Source organism: Anser cygnoides, chromosome 7 (assembly GCF_040182565.1).
Source record: "Anser cygnoides isolate HZ-2024a breed goose chromosome 7, Taihu_goose_T2T_genome, whole genome shotgun sequence".
NCBI lineage: Eukaryota > Metazoa > Chordata > Aves > Anseriformes > Anatidae > Anser > Anser cygnoides.
In genome coordinates, this window is record NC_089879.1 from 13,142,825 (window position 1) to 13,165,182 (window position 22,358).

The following is a 22,358-nucleotide window of genomic DNA, read 5'->3' on the forward strand; positions in this document are numbered from 1 at the left end:
AAGCCTGTAATAGAAACATGCTGTATATTCCCTCTGTAAGCTGAAGCACGGTTACCCTGCCAAATGATTTTCTATTGCACTCTACCAATGCAGAGCCCTCTTTTAACAGCAACCCAAAGCAAATCATTGCGACTTATCGTGGTGTATTCTGTGCTGTATGTGACAGTGCAGTGCGTGGCTTTGGGGACTATAGATGCTTGGAAGTTCTCAGTTTCTTTTTCTAGTGGCCGCTGTAGAGAACTTACTGAAAAGCACAAGGCCAAATCCATCTGAATTCCAGTCTTGTTCTAATGCAATTAAAATTGTGGGCCTGATATAAAGGAAGAATTTCAAAACCTCACCATTCCGTTAGTGCTGAGGAAATGCAGCGAAGTGTTTCTTGGACCTCGGGTTTCCAGTGGGAATGTTTGAAAGCTGTTTCTCAGGCTTCGTATTGTGCTAGAGATTTCTCAGTTACATACGTACTAGGGATATCTTACTGATTGCTTTTCTTTCTTTTTTTTTTGCTGTCTTGGTGATATTGCGTAGATCAAAATACAGTAACAAGTCAAGTAAACACGGCCTCCAGTGCAGATCAACCCTCTCTCCCAGTACCTGACATCATCCTTGTTGCTACCTGATAGGTCCAGAACTGGGTTCTACATTGCAACTGGGTTTTAAAAATTGTTTTGGAGTTGCTTGTCAATATTCAGGAAGCTCTTAGCCTATTATATGAACACCTCTCTCTCTTCTCCCAGGCTATGTGGGGGTAACAACTCTCCTTATGCTCCTTCATCTCTCAGAACTGGAATGTTCACTGGTTCTTATTTTGAAATGAGGGCAAACCTGTTAACTTCTGAAACATGCTTCCAGTGTATTCAAACAAAAATAGTATTTAATATTTGAAGATTATTCCCAGAAACCCAAGTCAAGTATTTACACCTCATTTCATGGAGGGGGAGGGAGAACTTTTGACCTTGTTGATAATAACTGTATTAGCTTTGTCTTTAACCAGGTTTCTGCCTTGTATTTTTGGCTAAAAAAGGGTATTTCTATGTGTGCTTTGAATATACCTTCACTGGAGCTCTGTACTCTTTTCCGTGAAACATTATTTGTCTATTGTTACTTTCCTTACTGCAGTGCCAGGGTAACAAAATGCTTGTAGAAATGTGAATGTATTTGCTAAGCTCGATCTCTGTGAGTTGCCTGTTGGTCTTACGGGGATCATTAACAGCTGCAAAGCTAAGTACTTCTGCAGGTCTGAGACTTAATGAGTCAAGCTGTCTCTTGGTATGCATTTCCTGTCCTTTTGGGAATAAGCTCAGAGCATATCTCATTCCCTGATCTCAAATTTGGATCACTACAGATCAGTCTCATAAGTTCTGCAAGTCACCTAACTTTTGTTTTAATTGGGTAGTTCGTGTGACTTGGCCTTTAGCTGAGAACCTATCATGCCGATGCAACTCTAAAGAAAAGCTTAACGTTTCTTTCAATCTATTTTAACCAACTCTCAAACTTGCTGCTATGACTGTTCTCTTGTTTCTCTAATTACTTTCTCTTTTCATTGCTGCCCTTTTTCTTGGATTTCAAGTTTGGATGTCCAGTTTGTCTGAGACTCCCAAAAAGAGTGTTGCTCCAGGTAACTTCTCGTGTTTTGGTGTTCTGCATGCTATTGAAACGTCTGTTGTTTAAATTGTGTGGTTTTGGAGTTGTCTTGACTATGGGTCTCTCCTGGTGAATATCCAGGATCTGTTGTCTGCCTGTGCATTGTTTTTTTTTTACGATGCATGAGTTATGACAAGGACGTTACTTTTCTGACTCCTGTCTCACCCTGATGCTATCACTAGCACTAGATAGTAGTTTTCCTATGTGACATCTTCCTTGTTCAGCTCCAGACCCACAACCTGAAGCAGCTTCCCCTCTTGTGGCGTGCTGACCCTGGCCTGCAGCTAAGCACCTGCACAGCTGCTTGCTCGCTATCCCCATGGGACAGGGGAGAGAAGAAGAAGAACAAAAGTGAGAACTTGTGGATTGAGATAAGGGAAATGAACATGACAGCATGCTCGTTGTTGTTCTGAAACGCTCTTTTGCTTTTGCACAGCAGGTAGAAAGGGTGTTTTATGGAACACATGGGACTGAGGAAGATGCAAAACTTGCGAAATTTTCATGGGGCATCAAACTCCTTGTCACAAGGAGTCAGAAAGGAGAGATCAGGAAGAGAACTTGTAGGAGAAGTGTTAAGGCCTGGGGAAAAGTAGCCCAATACAAGGCAAAAGCTAAGCTTTATAGTATAAGGAATTAGGTTCTCTCCTGAGTAATCAGTGGATTTCTCTGCAAATATTTGTCACTTGATGTGGGATACCAGAGGAGATTCTTTTATTCTCTTCAAACTTAGTCTGTAGCTCATGATAGTTCTCTGTGAAGGATGCTGGCCTGGTCACCCAGTCAGTTAAGGCCACCCATAGGTTTTAAGGCAAGGATGGATGGAAAAACCCCTGTTGCTTTCCACACCTGATTTAGTAAATATCCAAGCTCATGCCCTGTTCAAAGCATGTAAGCAAAAACTCACCATCCTTGATGGATGAGTGCTTGCTTGTCAGAGGCTTTTAGTAAGTAATACTGCTGTGATTTCAGAAATGCTATCTTTGACAGAAGTTTAATACCCCCTGCGGGATGTTCTCTTCAGTCTGAGCAGAACAGGTCTGATTTCAGGGTGGTAGTTGGACATAACAGTGCAGAAATATCTGAAGTATTTGGTCACAGGAGCCTGGTGGTTAATAGGTCATGAGGGAGTTCAAACAGAAACAGGACGAGACTGAGCAGGAGGGCAACATGTTGAGAAGGAGACAGAAGAGGTGGTGTTCTTTGGTAAGAGTGACAAGAAGCCCTCGAGTTGTGGTTTGGGGGAGTTGGGGTTGGTTTTCTGACTTTCTTGCATCTCTTGGGACTGTTTTATGTTGCTATCTATAACATGAGAAATTAAATACCAAGGCTTTTAAGCTCTCTGAAGAGAAAGAAGGTAAAATCTTATTAGATAAAATTCCTTCGTTTCCTTTGACTGCTTTTAGCTAAATGCATGTTGCTAGTTTGGCTTCAAAAACCCATGCATGATGATAGGGCAAATAAGTGATTGATTGCACTGCACAGTGCTCAAAAAGGGAAATGTTGATGCACAGTTCCACTGTGAAGTTGCACTGCCCAGGTCTCTTGCTCCCTAAGCTGTTACAGTTCACGGGATGTTTTTTCGTTTCTCACCCAAACGAATCCACGTTTCCAGCAGAGCTACAGTTCAGTTCAGACCCACCATGGGCCGTATTGTGATGTGGCAGATCGACAGAGTAGACTTCAATTTGAATGTGGTCTTTGCTCTCACAGTATGTACTTGGGTCTTAGTCTGGCTGTTGGAGACTCGAACAGAAGCCAGTTGGGTGCTGCTGGAGCACCAACCTAGGACACAAACCTGCTTCACAAAGTGGAGACCCCAACCAGGGCTTACAAGTGGTTTCATTTCCTACTTTGGGAAAAGATGGGTGCCATACAGCCAGGTCGTGAGGAGTGCTGTGGTGGGACACTAGTGGGTGTCTCTCCATCCGCTCTGCAGCCCACATGCCAGTAGGGTAGTTGGGGGCACCCCAACTGCTGTTAAATTCCTTGGCTAGTTTGCTTGGTGGGATGTGGAGTAACGTGAACGTGTTGCCACGCTGAGCATGACTAGGGTGAATGCCAAAGTATATAGGTGACTTCAGCTTGGTGGAGGACCAGTCTAGCAGCTGTGTGAAAAATCTCCAAATGGTTTAACAGATCTGTGTGCAAAATACTTCAGTTTTCTTAACCGTTGCTACCTGTAACCTAGTTGGTTGGGATTGCTGTTCAGAAAGCCAACTTTCCAAGGAGTGGAAAGAGGACTCAACTTTTTTTTTCCTTTCACCCTCCTGCCTCTAATTTTTCTTGGCGCTCTCTTTAAACCTAGCAGATCAAAAATAAAAAATAAAAATCCTAACAAGCTCCAATTGGCAAAGGTCAGCGTTGAATTTCTCCGTTTGTCAGGATTTTATTGGAAATGCTGCTGAGGGCTGTGAAGAAGGAAGAAACAGTAGTGGTGTGCTCACTTGAGAGAGTGCCTGCCATTTACCGTGGGCCAAGCTCGTTCCCGATGCGCTCCCCGTGGGGCTGTGTTTTGCTGCTGGTTTTAGCTGTGCGTCGGACACGTACTCCGGCGCTGGAAGCCAGTCTGCCTTCAGGCTGCCACTTGTCCCAGGCACTTGAAGGCTTACCCAGATCTCGCTTCTTAGAAATACTAGGGAAAAGTACGCACCCCATATGCTGGGGAACAAATCCAGGAGTAACATTAGTTTTTTGCTGGCCATATTTCCTTCTTGGGGACTGTGCATGCATTTGGCTTGGGATCCCCGTAGCTGTTGGTAGCAGCAGCCCATGGGGCCTGGAGGGAGTTGGTGAAGCTCATGGAGTTGCCATCTGTGCCTGGTTTCTGCGTGTGCAGCCGGAAGGATAAGGAAGACTTGAGGCTTAGCTGCTCTGGGCGGAACCTATTGCCCCATGCATAGAAAGGTTTGCAGAGCTCATAAGTGCTGTGGAGTGGAGGAAGGTGCGTGCGTGGATGCTCACTTATGGAGAAACTTCTTGTGCGTTAATTATGGCTGCTAACTTAGGATAGAGGTTTTGTGTAGTGACTTGCCATCACTGGGTGCATGGTGCTCAACCTCGTGTCACTCTTATGTTCTGACACTGTGAGTGTTGGACGAGGTTTTCAGGCCAAACTTCTCTGGCTTGGAGTCCTATAAGTTACTTAAAAAGGACGGGTCAGAACCCATTCCTTTCTGCTCGTAATCCTGCCTTTGTCTAATAGTAGAATGTCACCTTCTGGAACTCTTCAGGAAGCTCCATGGAATTGCTTTGTCCTTAGTAAAAGAGCTACCAAGCTGAGCTCAGAAAAGGAGCCACGGAAATAACAGTGTATTAATAACCCATTTGGTAGCCTTTTGCAAATACTTATTTTTCATCTATAATGGGACAAAAGGGGTTTTCCCATTATTCTTTTATTGCTACGAGCCAGAGACTGGGCTGGACTTGTACTGAATTCTTTTCATTATTATAGGTGGTGCTGAAATTCTGTCTCTGCCCCTAAAGCTTCGTGGCTCAGAACTGCTACAGCAGGAGCTGCTGATCTGTAAAACTGGATGTTGCTAGAACTGGGGGGATTCATGTCTGGTAGACAGGATGGAGATGGATCCCCTTTTCTAATGATACAAGCTACATGTGACCTTTTACCACCATGAATAATTGACGTGCAATTCTAGCCTGGATTTTGAAGGGGAAGGGGGGCTGAGGATGGCCAGGCTGGAGTACTCAGGAGATCAGTTGAAGGCCTGATTGCTTCAAACATATAAAGAAACTGAGTAGGAGTAGAATCTACTTTTCTCTGAATCTGTGTTGTCCCCAAGGAAGTTTGTGGGAAGCTCTGCTAGTCTCATCCCACTGCTTACTCCAGGAACTGGTTAGTTTGGGAACTGCTTTTGAGTCTACCCCGAGACTTTGAGCTCTTGTATAATCTCATGTGCTTTTCATGGTAAAGTCGCATTTATCCTCTGTGCAGTACATGGTTAGCCCAATTTTTAGGCAGAACCAAGCTCTGTATCTTAAAATACTTTGGGATAGATCACTGGCAGAAGGCTCAAAGAAAACATGCAGCTATAACGTGTTTATTTACCACAGAGGCATGGACCTCCTGATAAGAAAGGAAAGAGGTAAAAGCTTCAGTTAGGCAAAGAAAATGTGTGTGTTTAAAGCTGAGGGTGTGATTGTTGTGAGGGGATAGTCTGATCTGAGGATTTTAAGTAGGCTTGGTGCTGTCCTGGGCACTCTTATTCTTCACTCCTTGCCCTCCTCTTTCTCCAAAGGCGTTTTCCCGAGATGTGCAAAGGGTTACCCTTGAGGAATCGGCTCTAACAAGAAATCACAGCGCTAGATGTAAGCTCGCACAGCTGTCCCTCACTGCGTGCCGGAAAGCGTGAGGCTCTGACTGTGCTGTGTGGCACGTCGTGACACTGGGATGCTTTCTGCCAAGTGCCCCGTGCGAACCCCGCGCGTGTCCCCAGCAGTTGTGCCCGCTGCAGCCCGCGGCTGAGAAGCCCGACTACCTGCCAGCTGCTTAGTCAGCTGTGATTCATGCTCGTGGCGTTTACTGACCGTTTCTGTGGTTTTGGCTTTTTTCAAACCTTCCACTGACCGGCCCAGTACGAAGTCATTTAGTCTGAATCTGTAAACACTTGATTGATAATCATAAAAGGGCGATATAAAAGCCTGTCTGCTGTATAGATTAAACGAGCAGACATGTTTATAGCCTGATAACAACAGAGTACTCTGGCAAAGATCAGGAGTCTCAGATTTCCATATCCAGATGATTTTATTTTTGGAGTCCAGTTGGTGGTTTTAATTTTTTGGCTATTGCAAAACCATCATAGGTTTTAGCTGTTGCAACACAGGAGGAGGAGGAGGAAGAAGCTGCTTGGAACAGGCGCTCTGTGCTCTTATTTAGGAGGCTTTCACGGTAGTTGCTGGTCTCTGAGTACCGCAGGAGGAACGATGCTCCCTCCTCGCTGCCCGGTGAGGGGGACAGGGTGCGACTGGGTCACTTCATAGCACCAGCTCTGGGGGGCACGGACAAGCTCCGATGACATTTCTGCCCAGTCCCGGGAAGGTAATCGCAGAGGTGAGGAGCGGGAGGATTGTAAAGTGGAGCCCTATGGAGAGGAGGAGGGCTATCCTCAAGACTTTAACCAGGAAACGGACTCGAGGCAAAAATAAACGGAGAGGCAAGCAAACTCTTATTTCAGCCAGCGGTCTATCGTGCGCTCTGCTCGGGGGAGGGCTTGCAAGTTGGAGCTGAACCCAAGCACTAATGCTGCTTTTGGGGGGGGGGAAATGAGCAGGGGGGGCTTTACTTGGCACATCAGCCTTATCTTATCCTCTGCTCTGTGTTTCTCCTGCCTATACTGAAGAAGCTTTAAAAAAACAAGTGGGTCTGTGATATCCACAGGGCATTGCAGAGTGCATGTGAACTTGCTGGGGAACCTGTGCAGCTCCGCATCGCTCTTCTCCGGCATGGCTCAGGCTGAGCAGGCTGCGGCTGCCCAGTGCGGTGCCGCGTCCTGTGCTACAGACCAGAGCCCCGCTAACTGGCAGGGGTGCGGAAGCGCCCGCGGCAGCCGGCGTAATTGGTGCTGTGCTCTCTGCAGTGTTGCCTGCCTTGTTCTTTTGCATCCCCCTTCGGGGGGGGAGGGAGCCTGTGGTCTGACAGAGCAGACCAGCGATGTGGTGGGGATCCTGAGGGTCACCAAGAAGTCACTTCTCTAAAGGTGCGCCCCGGCGATGGAGTTGAGGAGGGCTGAAGTTCTTACCCTGCTGGCTGTGTCTGGAGGGAATGTAGTAACAGCCTAAACCAGCCTACCTAGAAAACATTTAAGGCTTCTAATTACTGGGAGAAGCTGTTTGCTTTTCTATTCTCTTCCCTCCCTTCTTCCCTCCTTTGCTGTTGGTGAAGTCCTCCCCACAGAGCTGTGCCTAATCCTGGGACAGCATCACCCTGGGAACTACAGGGACACTCTGACATGTCCCACCCCCAAAAAAGAAGGGCACAATCTGCTGTAGCTATAAGTGAACAGGTTTATTTGACCTTGGTTACTTCCTAGACCAAGGAATTTATCACCCTTTTTTTTTGTCTTAATAGGTGCCCTGTAACACTTAAACAAGCTTCTATTAAAATGTTCTCCTAACTATGTGTTGTACAAGCCACTGTAGTGACAAAAGTCCTCCTGCAGGGAATACCTCATCCAAGGCAGGACAGGGTAAACAACATTGTAAAGTCCTGCTGAGTTTCAGATATATGAATGCAGGTATAATACATCTTGCATTTTTTTCCTATTTTATTTTTGGAGCTGTGGAAGTGGATGGGAAATGCTGCTTCTCCGGGTTTGCTGGCCATGGCGCTCTCCTGGCTCGTGGTCCCTGGGCCAGCATGGGTGGCTGGTGGCGGGGTGTTCGCCAGCCTGTGCTTGAGCCTTGTCCTCTCTTTGCTCCCAGCAGGGATGCACACACCTCATGAACACCAAGCCAGTGCTGTGTGGTGTTTTTTTCCTTATCCTATTCCTGAGAAGCCTCTAGGATATTAGAGCAGAGAGAAGATGTGGAGTGACTACTTACTAAGTAGCTTCCTGCATGTCCCTTTCTCCCGTTGCAACTGTTCAGTCTCTCCTTTGCCTTTCCATACACACTGAATTCTTTGCTGATGCACAGACATATTGCCATGATGACTTTTGGTTTTGGTTAGAGAACTGGTATTTATCTCAGGAAAAAAAAAATGAAGTGAGGGTTGTAGGTGCTACTTGCTTATATAGGTTGAAGGAAGATGCTGCTGTTGCCCCATTCTAGGCTGTCTGGGAAGCAGCGTGAAATGGGGGAAGGCATCACATTGCACTCCAGATACCTGAATTAGCACCGTTTTAAAATGAGAACAATCGAGTTAAGTTGGTTGATTGTGAAAAGAAACTATACTTATTTAGAATGAACATCTATGGTGAAAATTTTTATTATAAATCTTAAGGTTGTCAGTTCTTTGTTGTGGTCTTTTCCCCCCTATTCTTGCTACTGGCTGTGGTTCAGCCATCCACAGAAGAGCTAAATCTCTTAAACACAAGCTTCTAGAGGAGATGACTCCTCTTTAAAGAAAATTAACCTATGGAACATGAGAAGAGTCAGAGGCACGCTTAGGGAGCAAGGAAGCTGTCTAATTTTCTGGACTTCTTAAGACTGGTCCAAAGGGAGGCATTGTTATAGTGCTTCCTTACAGGAAAATGTTGAATTAATTACTTTTTGTTTAAGGATCTTCATTTCACAGGATGCTGTTCTAATGGCTGATGCACTCTTTACCTCTCTGTTGGCAGGGATGCTAATTATTTGCCTGCAGAATCACTTTGCATCTTCAGCCTGAACACATCTGACCGTGCAGCTTTTGGAAATGCAGCGCTGAGCATCCTGTGCTTGGCTTTTAGTCCCCTGACTTGTCCGGTGGACAGCTTCAAACCATGCTGCTTCCTTCCTGTCTCTTGGAGCTAATTTGTCTTCAGAGATTCAGGAGATCTGGAGCCTGCTCCTGGCTCTGCCCCCGTCACGTGAAATGGGACTCTCAGAAAGCCATACATCTGCTTCTGTCTCCCCTTTCCATCTGCGTCTTAATCTAGAGAGACAGGAACTGCCTCTTACTATGTAAAATGTATAATACACTGTTGGCCCAAGCTGCTCTGCCTTAATAGACAATGCTGCAATTCAGGAAACCTGTAAAATAATTTTGCAGGAAGGCATGTGGCTGGGGGCTCTTAGTGCAGAAATGGTAGGTGCTTTTTGTTCTGGTCAGACACTTTGCAGGACATGAAAGAGTTTAAGGGCAAATTAATAAACCCTGATGTCCTAAAGATTTTCAGGACTTTGAGTGGCAGTTTCCAGGCAGAAGCAGGCAGCCTGTCCTTGCCTGTGCTGGAGGTGCAGGCGTCCCTTTCGCGCTGTGTGTGTTGCATCAGAGCCGAGGTGCACTGTACACGGTGAGCAGCACTGCGCGACCATCTCCCTCTGTGCCCGCCTCGCGGCTCCTCCCCAGAATGCACGATTTCCATTTGGGGGTGGAAAAATCAAAAATAAGTAAACAAACAGAAAACCCACCCAAGAAGAACCTGAGGACTGTGGGGGAAGGGAGCAGAACGGTTATTTCGTGCCTTTTTTTCATCCCTGTTTGCATGAGAGCTGACACTCATTCATAAACGGCTCGGACAGCCAAAAGCCTTCGGTATGAAACAAAACTGAACAATTGGCAAGAGTGGCTCAAAGAGCTCCAAAAAGGCACCGAAGGGCGACGGCGAGGGAAGCGGGACAGCCGGGACGCCGCGCTCAGCCCCGCGCAGGGGCTGTTTCTGCAGCAGGGAATGCGGAACTGCGGCGCTGGCGGGGGGCAGGCGGGGGGTGGCCGTGTTTTAGCAAGAATCTGGCGCTATAACTTTTTTTCTTCTTCTGTTTCAAGTAAACAGTCTTCCCCGCCCTCCCTCTCTCCCTCCACCCCACCTCCCTCTCTTTCAATCCCGCTCATGTGTTTCTATTTAAGGGCTGCAGTGCAGACGAATATGATTGGCATCTACAGCCCCCTCTTGACTTTCAGCTCAAGCCTTTAGAGTGGAGAAGGAGCTGAGACGCCAAGGGGAGAGCTGTTTTTTCTTTTGGTTTACTGGGGGGATGGCTCAGCTGTGGATTTATGCTGCTTCTGCCCAGGATTTTTCTCTCTGAATGGGAGCAAGGATTGTGGAAACCATGTTGGGAAGAGGTTTATTTTCAGAATCCATCATGAAACTTTGCAACTAATTCACTGTATTTTCAGCTCCTCTTCAAAAAAAATTTTTTTTCTTCCCCTTTTTCTTCTTCTTCTCTCCAATGTCCCTCTGTGCTGCTGGGTTGTGGGCCAGAGGAGGCTATTTCTATATGGCCAGCCATTTGGGGATATGCTGCGAGCCAAGGTTGTTTGCTGATTTGCTTGGCTCTGGTGACAACTTGGCCTGTCGTGAATCGGATGGACGGAGGTCGCTCTCGAGGAGCCATGGCTGGAAGCTGGCTTACGGCTTGCTTTTTCCCTTCCCCAGGTGCTGATGCTAGCTCTGAACCCATGATCCTGGAGCAATATGTGGTGGTGTCCAACTATGAGAAGCAGGAGAACTCTGAGATCAGCCTCCAGGCTGGAGAGGTCGTGGATGTCATAGAGAAAAACGAAAGTGGTAAGACAAGTTTGCTGCTTTTCCTTCTTTCAATGGTCAGATTTTTGCATGTGTTCCTCTCCTTTCAGTTTCTTCATCACGACTTGTAGCCGTACATTAGCTCCATCTGGTACAGTTACTATGTCTGGCTGAGGATGTTGAAGTTTCTCGATGTTGATTTGGGCTGGAGGCCAAATGTTGCCTTCTACTGTAAGAATGTTTCATAGGTTTTGTGCGTTAATTAGCCAAAGTACACTAATGGAAAACGAAGGTGAGGGAGAGAAGGATCTGCGGTTAATGAAGCTGATGTATAGTAGATGATATAGTTGCCATGCTGTCTCTTCAAGTCTCTGTCAGCATTTCCATTACTAACTCCCTTTTTGGAGGATTTATAGGATGAGCGTTTAAAAACTGCTTAGGATGAAACTTGGCTTGACAGCGTAGCCCGTGGCCCAGAGCTCAGTAGGGAGGGGAGAGAATGTGCGTAGACAAATACGTGGCCATGCATGGCTTCAAAACTTCTTGCAGAAGTGTTAATTGGGGAATTTTGAGGCGAGGAGGCAGAGCCTGTCATGTAAAAGTGAGATGAAATCCTTCCTGCCATCCACTGAATAACCAGCTTGCACTTGGAAAATGAGATTTTTGGCAAGTGTTGGTATAGATGTCCTTTGTGTATTTTAACTCTTGGATGCCTGCTGGCTTTGAGTCTGCCCGAACAAATGCATGAGGCTGTGTACATGTGAGTGGCTGGAGCGGGTTAGCAGCTGGTTTAAATAACTGCCTGTCTTCAGCGGCTCCCCCTCCACCCTCCAGCACTCCTTGTGTATTAATCCAGAGCAGTTGTCCAGGACTGTTTTCCAGCCCACTCGTGACTTGTGTGTCCTCATCCAGAGGAGCTGCTGGCATTTGGAGCCACTCGAGCAAAGGCTCGTGGTGTGCAGCTCCACGGCCGGCTGGCTCTGGAGCGCGCTGGCGGGGGAACCAGGACGCCCTGGTCCCAGCTCAAGTCCGTTTCCCAGAGCTCTGAGTCAGGTTATCCACAATGATGACCACGCGTTGTATTTATACTTTTTTTTTTCTTTTACTGAAGCGGTGATTTCTCTGCTGTATGAAAGCCTAATGCTTTCTTGGCTCAGTGATGCAGGCAGTTGCTGGCCGGTGACTTGGTTTGGTGTCCAAAAGGAGAGTGTGTGGAAATGCACTGGCTAGCAGGAACAGAAATGCTTGTCTTCTGGGTATTGATTGTATTGCTTGCAAAACTAGTAGAAGCCAGAATGCTCATCTGCCCTGCTTTAAAGCTATCCCTGTGATTGAAAGGGGCGGGGGGGGAGGGGACATATCTCAATTCCTTGTGGACTAGTGGACAAGCTGCCTCCCTTCCAAGCCTGAGGGCTCCCCATTGTCAATAATGGGTGTTACTGCTGTCAGAACAAGCCTGGTTATTGTGGCGACTTATATTCATATCCACGATATCCCTGGCTTTGGTAATGGCTTATGGAGCCAAGGGAATTGGGTTGTTAAATAATGCAAGAAGTGTCTGAATTTCAAATTACAGCTCCCTTGTGTTTTCTTTTAATGTGGCCTCTCTGCCTTGCGCACTTCACAGCGTATTGTATTGAACCACATGACATGTGGAGATACAGAAGGGTTTGAATGTAAGTGGTGGTCCAGAAATGTGCCTCTTCTAAGGAAACGTCCTTGAATTTGGATTACAGTCCTTGAGACCATATTCTGATGCTTAGCAGCTAGATCTCTTAATCTCCATGCAAACAAGAAGAGGGAATATGAAGCACTGACTTCCATGTTATGGTTCTGCCCTTAAGAAAAAACGTCACCAATTGGTGATGTACATCAAGCATCACCTTGCTTTGGATGCTTCTCTAAACCATTCTGGCAAGGAAACCGTGTTTTACTTGTTCCAAGAACAGTACTCTAAACATACACTCTAACTCTCCCCTAGGTTAGGGATACCACAGGAATGACTTCAATGCTTTGAATTCTTGTCTCTTCAGCTGAAGCTGTGAATGACATGTAATGGAACTAGCTGAAGTTTTTTCAAGTCTAAGCTTTTTAAACTTGTAACTTATTGTTTGAATTTGGGTATCTGTTTAGTGTAGGCAAGCATGTCTAGAAGATGTGGTTATGAGTTCTAAGAATATGGGAATTCACTTCTTAAGAAAATAACGTTATTGTACTATGCGTGTGTGGCAATTCATCTTACTGTACAATTATATTGATAAGTGTGGAACTACAGCTGTGATTGTATAAAATGGGCTTTCTCCTCCTGATTTTGGCAAGCAGCGATGAAGTAAGGTATTAAGGATGTCACTGCAGCAGGGACGGTTTCTGCAATGAACCTCTGCCATGTACAGTCAGTCAGGACAGGAGGGAATTATGACTAGATAGCTTGTTAGCTGCATGGCTGAAGTCCTGTTGGACTGGACAGTGTGCTTTGAATGTGGTGTTTGTTCTGCTGGGCCAATGTCACAAGCATCCCTGTATGTATACCTGCATATAACATAGCATATGTCTGGTTTGGTTCCTTTTTATTTTAACTGTACCTTGGGAAAGCTAAATAGGAAAAGGCACAGCTGACTGCTCGATTTTTAAAAGCCTTGCCTGAATAGGGTTGCATGTCGATGCCTAGGGACGCTTTAATGGTTCTTTTGTTTCCCAGAGTGGGAGTTGCACGGCTTTGTAGGGAAGAAACACCTTGGCTTTACTGGCCAGATGGCCCTCATACAGGGAAGTTCGAAAGTTGTTTCCAAGCAATGGTGCCTATTTCATGTCCTACTGGATGTTTTCTTCTCAGTGTTTCCAGGGCATGAGCTACTTACCATCTCCTCTGTGTGCATCCAAATTGTGTACCCCCAGAAGGAAGCACTCGGTGCTTTCAGAGGCCAGTGTACAGGGCAGAAATAGAGAGGAATGAAAACCTTCTAGTGTTTGATTTATTGAAGTCTTACTTAGTTATTATCAGATAGGTTAACTTCATCTTAGGTGTGTTGCATTTACTGCACAGTACTATTTAGTGTTGTTTTTGCCACGTAAGTGGTGGGGTTTGAGGCATGTTGCAGTTGGACATGTGCAAACCTATTTGGTAGGGCCTTGCCTCATACTTTTCTCTGTCACTGAAGCAGAATTGTATAAGGGTGTCTTCATTATTGAGCCGGTGAGAGTTATGACTTGGACATTATTTGAAGTTGAAACTTCTGTTCAGTATTACGTCTTTAAAAGCAAGGTCAGTGTAACATGTGCGGTGAATAAATTCTGAAACCTTTCATCTTGGTTGTGGAGACCATGGGTCACTGTAACCTGACTGTTGCTGCAGTTGCTGTGGAAGCAAATCTCACTGGACTGGAAGAAGTCTGTAGGATTTCTGTACTTCAGAACAAATGATTCGGTAATGTACCAGCTCTCAGCCTTTTAAAATAGGCTTTTGCAGTAAATACCTACTTTGACTCAACAGAAGTTGTCCTTCAGACCTTCCTCTGTATTCTGGTTATACAAGTGGAAGGCCCACACGATGCCTGATGTGTCTGAGGGATCTTTCTTTCTTTCTTTCTCCCCTCAGCTGAGGAGAGAAAAACTACATATAGCAATGGTCACAAATCCATCAAGAGAAAAATGGACGTTTACATTCTTTCCAGATAGCATCCGGGAACAGGCTGCAGTTACGGGGTCTGTTTCTGCCTGAAGCGACTCATTTGTTTAAAGGCACTGTGTAGGCAACCTGCACTGGCCAATGCTATCTAAACATCTCCGAGCAGTTTCAGAAGAATAATGTGAATAGCTGGCTTGAGTCTCGTCTGTCCAGCAAATCTGCTTCTCTAAAACCTGAACTGAAAAAGCCTTGTGGAATGATTTGAAGATACGTGTTTGTGCTGCAGTGTTGAAATGTGACTTTAAAGCAGGAATCCAAAGCAGATTTCTTTAAGGTAGAAGGGGGAGGGACTGGGCCCGAGCAACTCCTTCTCTGCCAAGTTTTGCATGGATGTGGCTTGAAACGGTCAAGTTATGAACTGTGGCAGCAGTGTTTGCAATGGAAAACCTGACGGACGGGGAAGTATCAGCACGCTCCCGAGCACCTCGGCCTCCGCTGTTGCTCTTCCCTCGCAGCCCCCGCGAGCTGCCTCTGTGGTGGGGGAATCGAGGGGTGGTGTTTTCCGCAGGGCTGAGCAGGGCCGTAGCCATTTCTTTTGCAATTACATAACTGCAAACCGATTTCCGATATTATATCACACACAATGCTTAAAACAAAGCTATTAGAGCTAGTGTAAGGTTCTCGGGACCCAGAGGGATCTGTGAGAAGGGAGGCCTGCTCGTCCTGTTTCGTGCTGGGACATGGGGCACAGCACTATAGTGTCCCCATAGGGAAGGTCTCTGCTTGTTAGGGTGTTCTGGGACTTCCTGGTTGTCCCCAGTGTCAGGAGGTTAGTGCCCACCTGGGAATGTGTTGTGTTACCCTGTGGTTTCGCTTGTGCCACTCACTGGCTGCAGTGGTGACTGGGGAAGGGGATGGAGAGAGGCCACAGCTCTCTTGTGACCAGTTCCTGGGGGCGTGCTGGCTTCCTGATTGCCAGCTCCATTTTATTAGTTTGAGGGCTTTCAGCTAGACTTTATCCTACTCGTGGGGAGCACTGCACCCTTTATTCAGAGGTGTTGCTTTCTGGGGTTTAGTAACTGGTCTCATTTGGTACCAAGTAAAGCCAGGATTACTTTCATGACGAAATTCTGTATCTTGGCTAAAGATACATCTTTAAAGTCATCCAAATAGAAACAGAAACATGTTTTTAGCTTTGTTTTTACATCTTATGGATCAACCTTTCCTCTCTGCCCTTCTTGCTTTCACAATTAGCATTATTTTTCAGTCTCTTTCTTTAGGGTGTGTGTTGTTTTAATTCTGTGAAGATGATTGTTCCTGTCTCACATCTGCTTTCTGCTGCCTTCCCCCTCTCTCTAGGATGTTACCATCTGCGTGCTCCCTCTTTAGTACTTGGGGAAGCATGTCACCATGTGCAACGGTAGCAAATCTGTGTTACCTTGCAAGTTGGCCAAAACTCAGTGCACTTCTGTTTATTCTAACAGATAAGTGATAAGCTAGCAGTTTCCTAGGCTTCAAGCGCGGGTACAGCTCTACACCAAATTGCAAATGCCATTACCTTGTTTACTTATGAAATATCAATAGCTGTGCATCCACTGCTTGGATGTGTTACCACACACAGTATGCCTAATTGCCAACATCATGCTTTATTTCAGGTGCAATTGTGTGTGCTGGCTTTCCCTGGAAAGCTGTTTTGTTTTTTTTCTTACAGGGCGTTTCAAGAGAGCATGGTCCAGCAGATGTGACTAAGGACTTGATTTCTGTTTGTACATCTAGCCCTGACCTGCTGTTTGATCTGAGAAAACTACTTCAGTTCTTTGCATTTCCACTTCTTCCCAGCATGGCTGTGTATTTGAATTGCAAACTTTGTAAGAGACCACAGCTGTGATATAAAAAGTAAATACTCCCTAGAATGACAGGCCATCCTTGAGTTGTGCCTGGAATTTTAGGAGGAGAAATCAAACACTTAGGTAGGTCAAATACCTCTCCTAGCACTAGTGTTTTCGCCCAAGAAGACAGGTTTAGGTGAGCAGCCAACACTAAATACCTAGGACAGCTTGTGCAACTAATCCTGAGTGCACTGATATTCATAGTTCTCTAATGAACAGAGCTGAGTGTAAGGAAGGATCACCCCAAATCCCTTTTTCAGAAAGTGAGGGCTGTACTAAGGCTGTGACAGTGAAGTCCAGCATCCTATTCTGAACTCACTGCTGCCTTGCTGTGCTCCCTGCCTCTCTGGGCCTGTCACCAGCCCTGCAGCAAAGGATACTTGATCCACTTATGAATCAGTTCCTGTCCTGCCGTGGTTTTCTGCCCAGTGTGTATGTACTAAGGCAGACAAATACAGGCCATCTAAGGAGGCAGGGTGGGTGAAGAGGAATGCTTGGCTAGAAGTTACTGGAAAGTTGTTTAAAATCCTAAAAAACAGCTTTTGTAGAAGTTTTCCCTCCAAACAGGGACAATGCTGGCAAAGCATAGATGCTTTTTTCCTTCAGACACTCGCAGCTCCATGGCTGGAGAAGGATTTCTCCATGCTGGCAGAGTTTCAGAGCTGTCTGTGTTGGGTAAGGATGCTCAGTGGCACTCGCTTGTCTCATTGTAGCAGTGTCTTCGACTCTGTCTTCAGGCTCCTTGGAGTTGGTGATCAAGGCTGGTTGTTCTGTTTTGTTTTGCAGCAGCGTAAGCAAAGCAAATTCTGTCAGTGCATTTGGTGGGATTTATTTTAAGCTTTAGCTGTCTGGAAGCTGGTGTCTGTGGAGGGAGCCTGGATGCCTTGTTTTAAAGTCCTCAGTGGAAATGAGGTCAATGGAGTATTGGTAGGATGGGCAGGAACACTTAGACTGATCCAGGCTCTCTGACTCCAGAGGAAGCCTGAGCTTGGAGCAGAGAGGTAAAACTGGATGGGTTGACTAGCTCTAGCCAAGTTCTCACTGGAGATCCGCTCCTTTCTGGGAACAGTGTGGCCGACCAACCCTGCAAAACAGGCACTCCCTCTTCCAGTGGCCTGTTTGCAAAATGTTGAATGGACGGTGAGAGAATTCGCGCTCTCACCAGAAACTGCCAGGTCAGCAGGAGATGAGGAGGAGCCCTCCTTCCTCTGCTTTTGCCCCTGGGAGCCCGAGGGTGGGGTGACACTGTCTAATGACTTTAGCAGCTGTACTACGCTGGAAGCAGCCCTTGACAGCCTACCCTGACCTCTCTGGTGATTCTGTTTTGTAAGCTATTTTCTAACCCCTTCTCTCTTGCTGTTTTTTTCCCCCTTTTTTCCCTAGACTAATTAGATTTTTTAAATGTCTCTGCAAGGATAAGAAGGTGGTAGCTGCTTTCCTTTTCTGACTGCTCAACATTCAGCAGTCAAAGGGATCTTGGTATGGCTCAAGCCCTAATTCAAGCTTTGTGGGCACGGTAAATCCAGGTTAAATTCTCAAAGGAAGAATGCTGAAATGTTTCTGAAGCAGTTACTGCCGAGCTCTGTGGTTCAAGGATGCTGCGTACATGTGCTTAAACAATAGGCTATTTGGGGCTGATGTTTCTAAACCTGCCTATTGCTTGAGCACCAAACCACTTTGAAGTTTGTATTTTGGGTGTGTGCAGGGGGAAGGCTGTGAACTGACTCACAGGAGGGAAGGTGAAGCTTGCTTGTCTGCCTGAAAACTGGATCAGAAGTGCGAGAGGCAGTTTCATTGAGGTCTTGTTCTTAGTCAGGTCTAAAATTCCTTGCCCTTACCAAGAAGAAAACTCTGCAGAGCATGAACACCAACATCTCAGCTGAGGTTGGGAGGTTGCTGTATAAAATGTTTCAGTTATGAATGTGTTGTAATATTCATGCTGCTGTCTTCTGGTGTCTAAATATCTTTCTTCTGCTCTACTTAGAAACTTACATGGCAAGTGTTGTGTGTTTCTGAGTTTAAGAGCTTGGAAGGGAATTAGCTATGCTGGAACCAAAGCAGGGCTGTTAATGCTCTGGTTTTCATAGCTGCGTTCTGTCGCTGTGGGAAATGAAGCTGTTCTCCATCACTGCATCTGAGATACCTGTGTTTCTGGGACTCTGCAGAGGGATCTTAATCCTGGGCTCCTGCTTTTCTGCTGGGAATACTTGTTCAGCCCTGTGACAAGGAGAAGTTGTCCCTTTTAATTGTACTGTGATGTTTCCATCTCTACCGGGAAGCCATTCTGCATTTCGTGGACAACGTTGCTTCATTTGTGCAGCTGTGACTTGCAGTGTGTCCTTGCTCTTCTAAGCACGCTTCAAAATGACAAACTCATCTTTAACACTTGAAATATGGCTGCCTGGTACTTCTGTGCCTTCTGCAACACCTAACTCTGCTGGAGCTTTCCAGGGGCACCTCTGCACTGCTCTGGATCACTGCTAGCAGGGATGTTCTGTTTGATAGGATGGAAGAATTGATTCATGGCTTGCTATTGGGGCCCCACTTGAGTTGGGAACAGCTCAGTGTCAAACTGAAGTCAGCTTCAGCACATTTGTAAAGCCTCACAAATGTAGGCTAGTAGTGCTGCTTCCTCACATTTATCATGGAGGTTTTCAGTGTAGTAAGGAGTTAATGACTATTTTCCAAGTTATGCTGCCTCATTTAATTTTCCTATAGAAGGAAAAGTATGATTAACAAGTAATAGGGACACAAGATGTCATGAGGTCATACTACTACAAAGCATCTCCTCTTTAATTGTATTTCAGATCCTATCTATGCAGAGTTGGCTTTTAAGTTGTTTTTTTAAGGAACCTCTCTCCAGATAGAGACACAGTAAAAATGAACTTTCAATTTGAAATCATTCTTATAGAGTATATTTTCTTCAAATGCCTTGGGCAGTAGTACATGGTTTATTTGCATGTTTTTGTCCAGTTTCTATTGTATTTCCATTGTTTTTCTTAATCTTGGGCAACTGGTATTCTGGCAGAGCAAGCTTAGTTAGCCATTTTTTTCCTTTTTATGTAGCCGTCTGAAGTCCAACCACTTTAACTTTTTGCATTCATCTGCATTTTCTTTAGCTGATGTCATGTCTCTGTGGGACAGTTCTCCCACCCCCAAAATTTCTCTGAGGTGGGGGGGGAAGTGTTATTGCTGTGAGTAGGAAGTATTTAGATATATTAGAATATGCATCTACAGAGCTGGCTTTTTAGCCTCTGCTGTCTTCTAAGCATTGAAGTAAATGGGTTCCCTTTTAAACTTCCCTCCACCTGGCTTGATGTAGAACAAAATACTAACCGTCTCGGGTTCTGCATTTCTCTAATATCTCAAGAAATTGGAATTGAAGTCTAGAGAGAGGATTTCCTCTGCCTTGAAATAGCCAGCAGAGAAAGCCTGCTTGCAGGGGCACACAGGCAGCCTTGAAAGAGGTCCTACAAGGTTACCAGGTCAGCGAGTAGGACACTCCTTGTTTGCAAACAAGGAGGAGTGTAGTTCAAAGCAGGGGAAAAGTCAATGTCAGCCTTCGGAAAGATTGTTTCCTGTCTGCAGCTGCTCTCACTTCCCCATATTCAAGGGAGTGAAACCCTTAAGGAGCTATCTAGGAGCAGAGAGGGAACGAGCCTGTCTGGGCTTTGTTTAGTAGGTGTGGGCACAAAATCTGTTCTGGTGCTTCTGAGACTGCCCTGCTAGTCTGGCTGCCTTGGGAGAGGATGGGAATTCACTACCGAAACCACGGATTCCGTACCTTATTTCTCTATAAAGGCAATTTAGCCTTGGAGGAACAGGGTGTGTCTAAGCGTGGAAAAGCCATGACAAAAAGCAATGCTGCCTTTAAGTTTGCTGTACAGCACGGCCAGGTACTCCTGAGCAGTACTCTCTCTCCCAGACCTCTGAAAACTTCAATTCTGAAGTTTCCAGCTGCCTGCGAGTTCCCTCCTCTTTCCCTTCCCCTCTAATCCTGCCGTGCTGAGCCTTTATACTCAGGCAGATAGTTAAAGTTGTTCTGTTTCCACTGTATACCCTGTTTGGAGCCCAGGATGGCAGGCTGAAAAGGAAAAAATTTTACACAGCATCCCTGATTGGAGCCTTCACTCATTACCGCCTCTGTTTATGCAGTCACTGCCAGTTTGGGGACCCTGAAACCTGCCCCAAGAAAATGTTTCCAAGGAAAATCTGCTTTTCATATTAGAATACATAAACTTTCTAATGATTGGGTTTCCTATATCAGCCAAATAGGTCACCAGCTCAGCACTGCTGCAAGAAACTACCTGGGGCCAAGAAGATACAAGGCTCTTATGGAAACCTTCCCATCGGTCCCACAGTTGCCTTGTGGGCTACCTTCCTTGGGATGTGACTGCATTAAAAACTTCAGAATTGGTTTTATAGGTCTGTTACATCAAAGTTTCTTTCCAGAAAGCAAGTCACTGAAATAACTTTAAATAAGCCCCTAAAACAGTAAACTTAGTACATCGTGACTGACGTCTTCTGCCCTTTGTTCTACTTAATCAAGAGAGCAATTATACACAAAGGCTTTGGCTCTTGTGGTGACTTTCAAGCCTGTTTTTTCAAAGTAAGCAAAAGACTGATGGTGCGTTTTTGTTGTGTCAGATGAGGACAAGATTAATAAAGGATGGAAGAGATTTTTTTTCCCCAAGCTGCACAGCAAATAAGCAGTTCTAATAATACTTTGGCAGTAAAATGGAAGCTGTAATCATTAGCAGACGCCTTTCAGTTACAACCAGCAGCATAGCTCCTTACTTCTGGTTTTCATGTTAAAAAGAGTTCAGTTTCCCCACAAACCAATGTTTTTGTCCATCTTCAGATTAAGCAAAACCTATAAAAGTAATTGTCTTGCTTAGGACTTTCATAATACAGTCAGATATGGGGGGTACGCTGGGGGGTGGCTTGAGAGAGGGGTGTATATCTTCCCTTCTGCCCCTCAGGCACAAACATCAGACTTTCCAGCGTTCTTGATGGAGGCTATTTTTTGGTAGAAAGACGTTGGCTCATGGCTGGATTAACTGAAGTAGTTCTGGAAGACACAGGGGATGAGAGGGGCTCTGCTGGATCTCTGTTTTACTGGCTGGCTTCTCTTTACTATTTTTATTGGCAGGTTTGGTTTTTTGTATCTTGATACTGTGTGACTTCATCTGAAAGTTTCACATGCAATGGGACATCACTTTATTATTTCAAATGAAACTGGACTGTAGTTATATTGGCAGCATAGCTGAACTTCAACTTGGTGATAATGCCAAGTATTTCCCAGACCTTGCTTGAATCCGTATCTTCTATTTCTCCCCGCAATGCAAATGTGTGCTGGAGAGCCCCCAGCTTGTTGCTTTTGAAAGTTGTTTTAATTCTGTTTGCAGAATCGCCTCCCGCTGCTCTTTCCCCCTCTCACGTTGCACACACACACACACACACACCCCCTTTCTGCGAATTGTGCTGGTAGGATGGGCTTCAATGAAAACGTATCTTGCAGCAGTTGGAGGGGCAGTGCTGGATACATTCGTGCTGCAGACCTAGCCTCAGTGAGCTACGCTTTGCTCCCATGTGATACAGCTGGCGTGTGTTTGCTTAAGAATCCCAGGCTGGTTTAGTGCTTGGATAAAAGAAAATAAGCTGTTGCATTTGTGTGATTTGCAGCAGCTTGGTGAGCTAGACTAACACTGGCAGGCACACGTCTGCACTGCCTGACAAGTGTAAGATAACACCTTTGTGATTTGATTTCAGGCACTGCGCTGACTTTCAAACAGTGAACATGTGTGCAGGTGAAATCTGTCCTTAGAGGAAAATAGCTCTTAAGGACTCTGCATACAAAACAAAAAGCAAAATTGGAACAGCAATTTTCACTATACTGAAACAAAGTTAAGGAAGTCCTGGCCACAGTCCTTACTCAAATTGTGTGGGTCACAATGAGGGTGACAGCAGGGCTCATGGCAAGTCTCCGTGCAGAGGTGACCCTAGGATTGGAAGAGCAACATCTGATATAAAACCTGAATCACTGTCTTGAACTTTCGTAAATTCATAAATGGCACT

At 45.6% G+C, this 22,358-nt stretch overlaps 1 protein-coding gene across 10 annotated transcripts in view; it reads left to right on the plus strand.

Moving 5' to 3' along the window:
• SH3PXD2A (SH3 and PX domains 2A) overlaps window positions 1–22,358 on the plus strand; it is a 253,306-nt gene that overhangs the window by 167,482 nt on the left and 63,466 nt on the right. For 3 of the 10 annotated variants that reach the window (XM_013174500.3, XM_048060341.2, XM_048060343.2), the window contains 2 exons: window positions 1,571–1,618; window positions 10,677–10,808. In XM_013174500.3, coding sequence (XP_013029954.3) covers window positions 1,571–1,618; window positions 10,677–10,808 — 180 coding nt within the window. Of the gene's footprint in view, window positions 1–1,570; window positions 1,619–6,558; window positions 6,813–10,110; window positions 10,554–10,676; window positions 10,809–22,358 lie in introns of those variants that run through there. The other 7 variants (XM_048060342.2, XM_048060346.2, XM_048060347.2 and 4 more) reach the window with 6 other exon arrangements.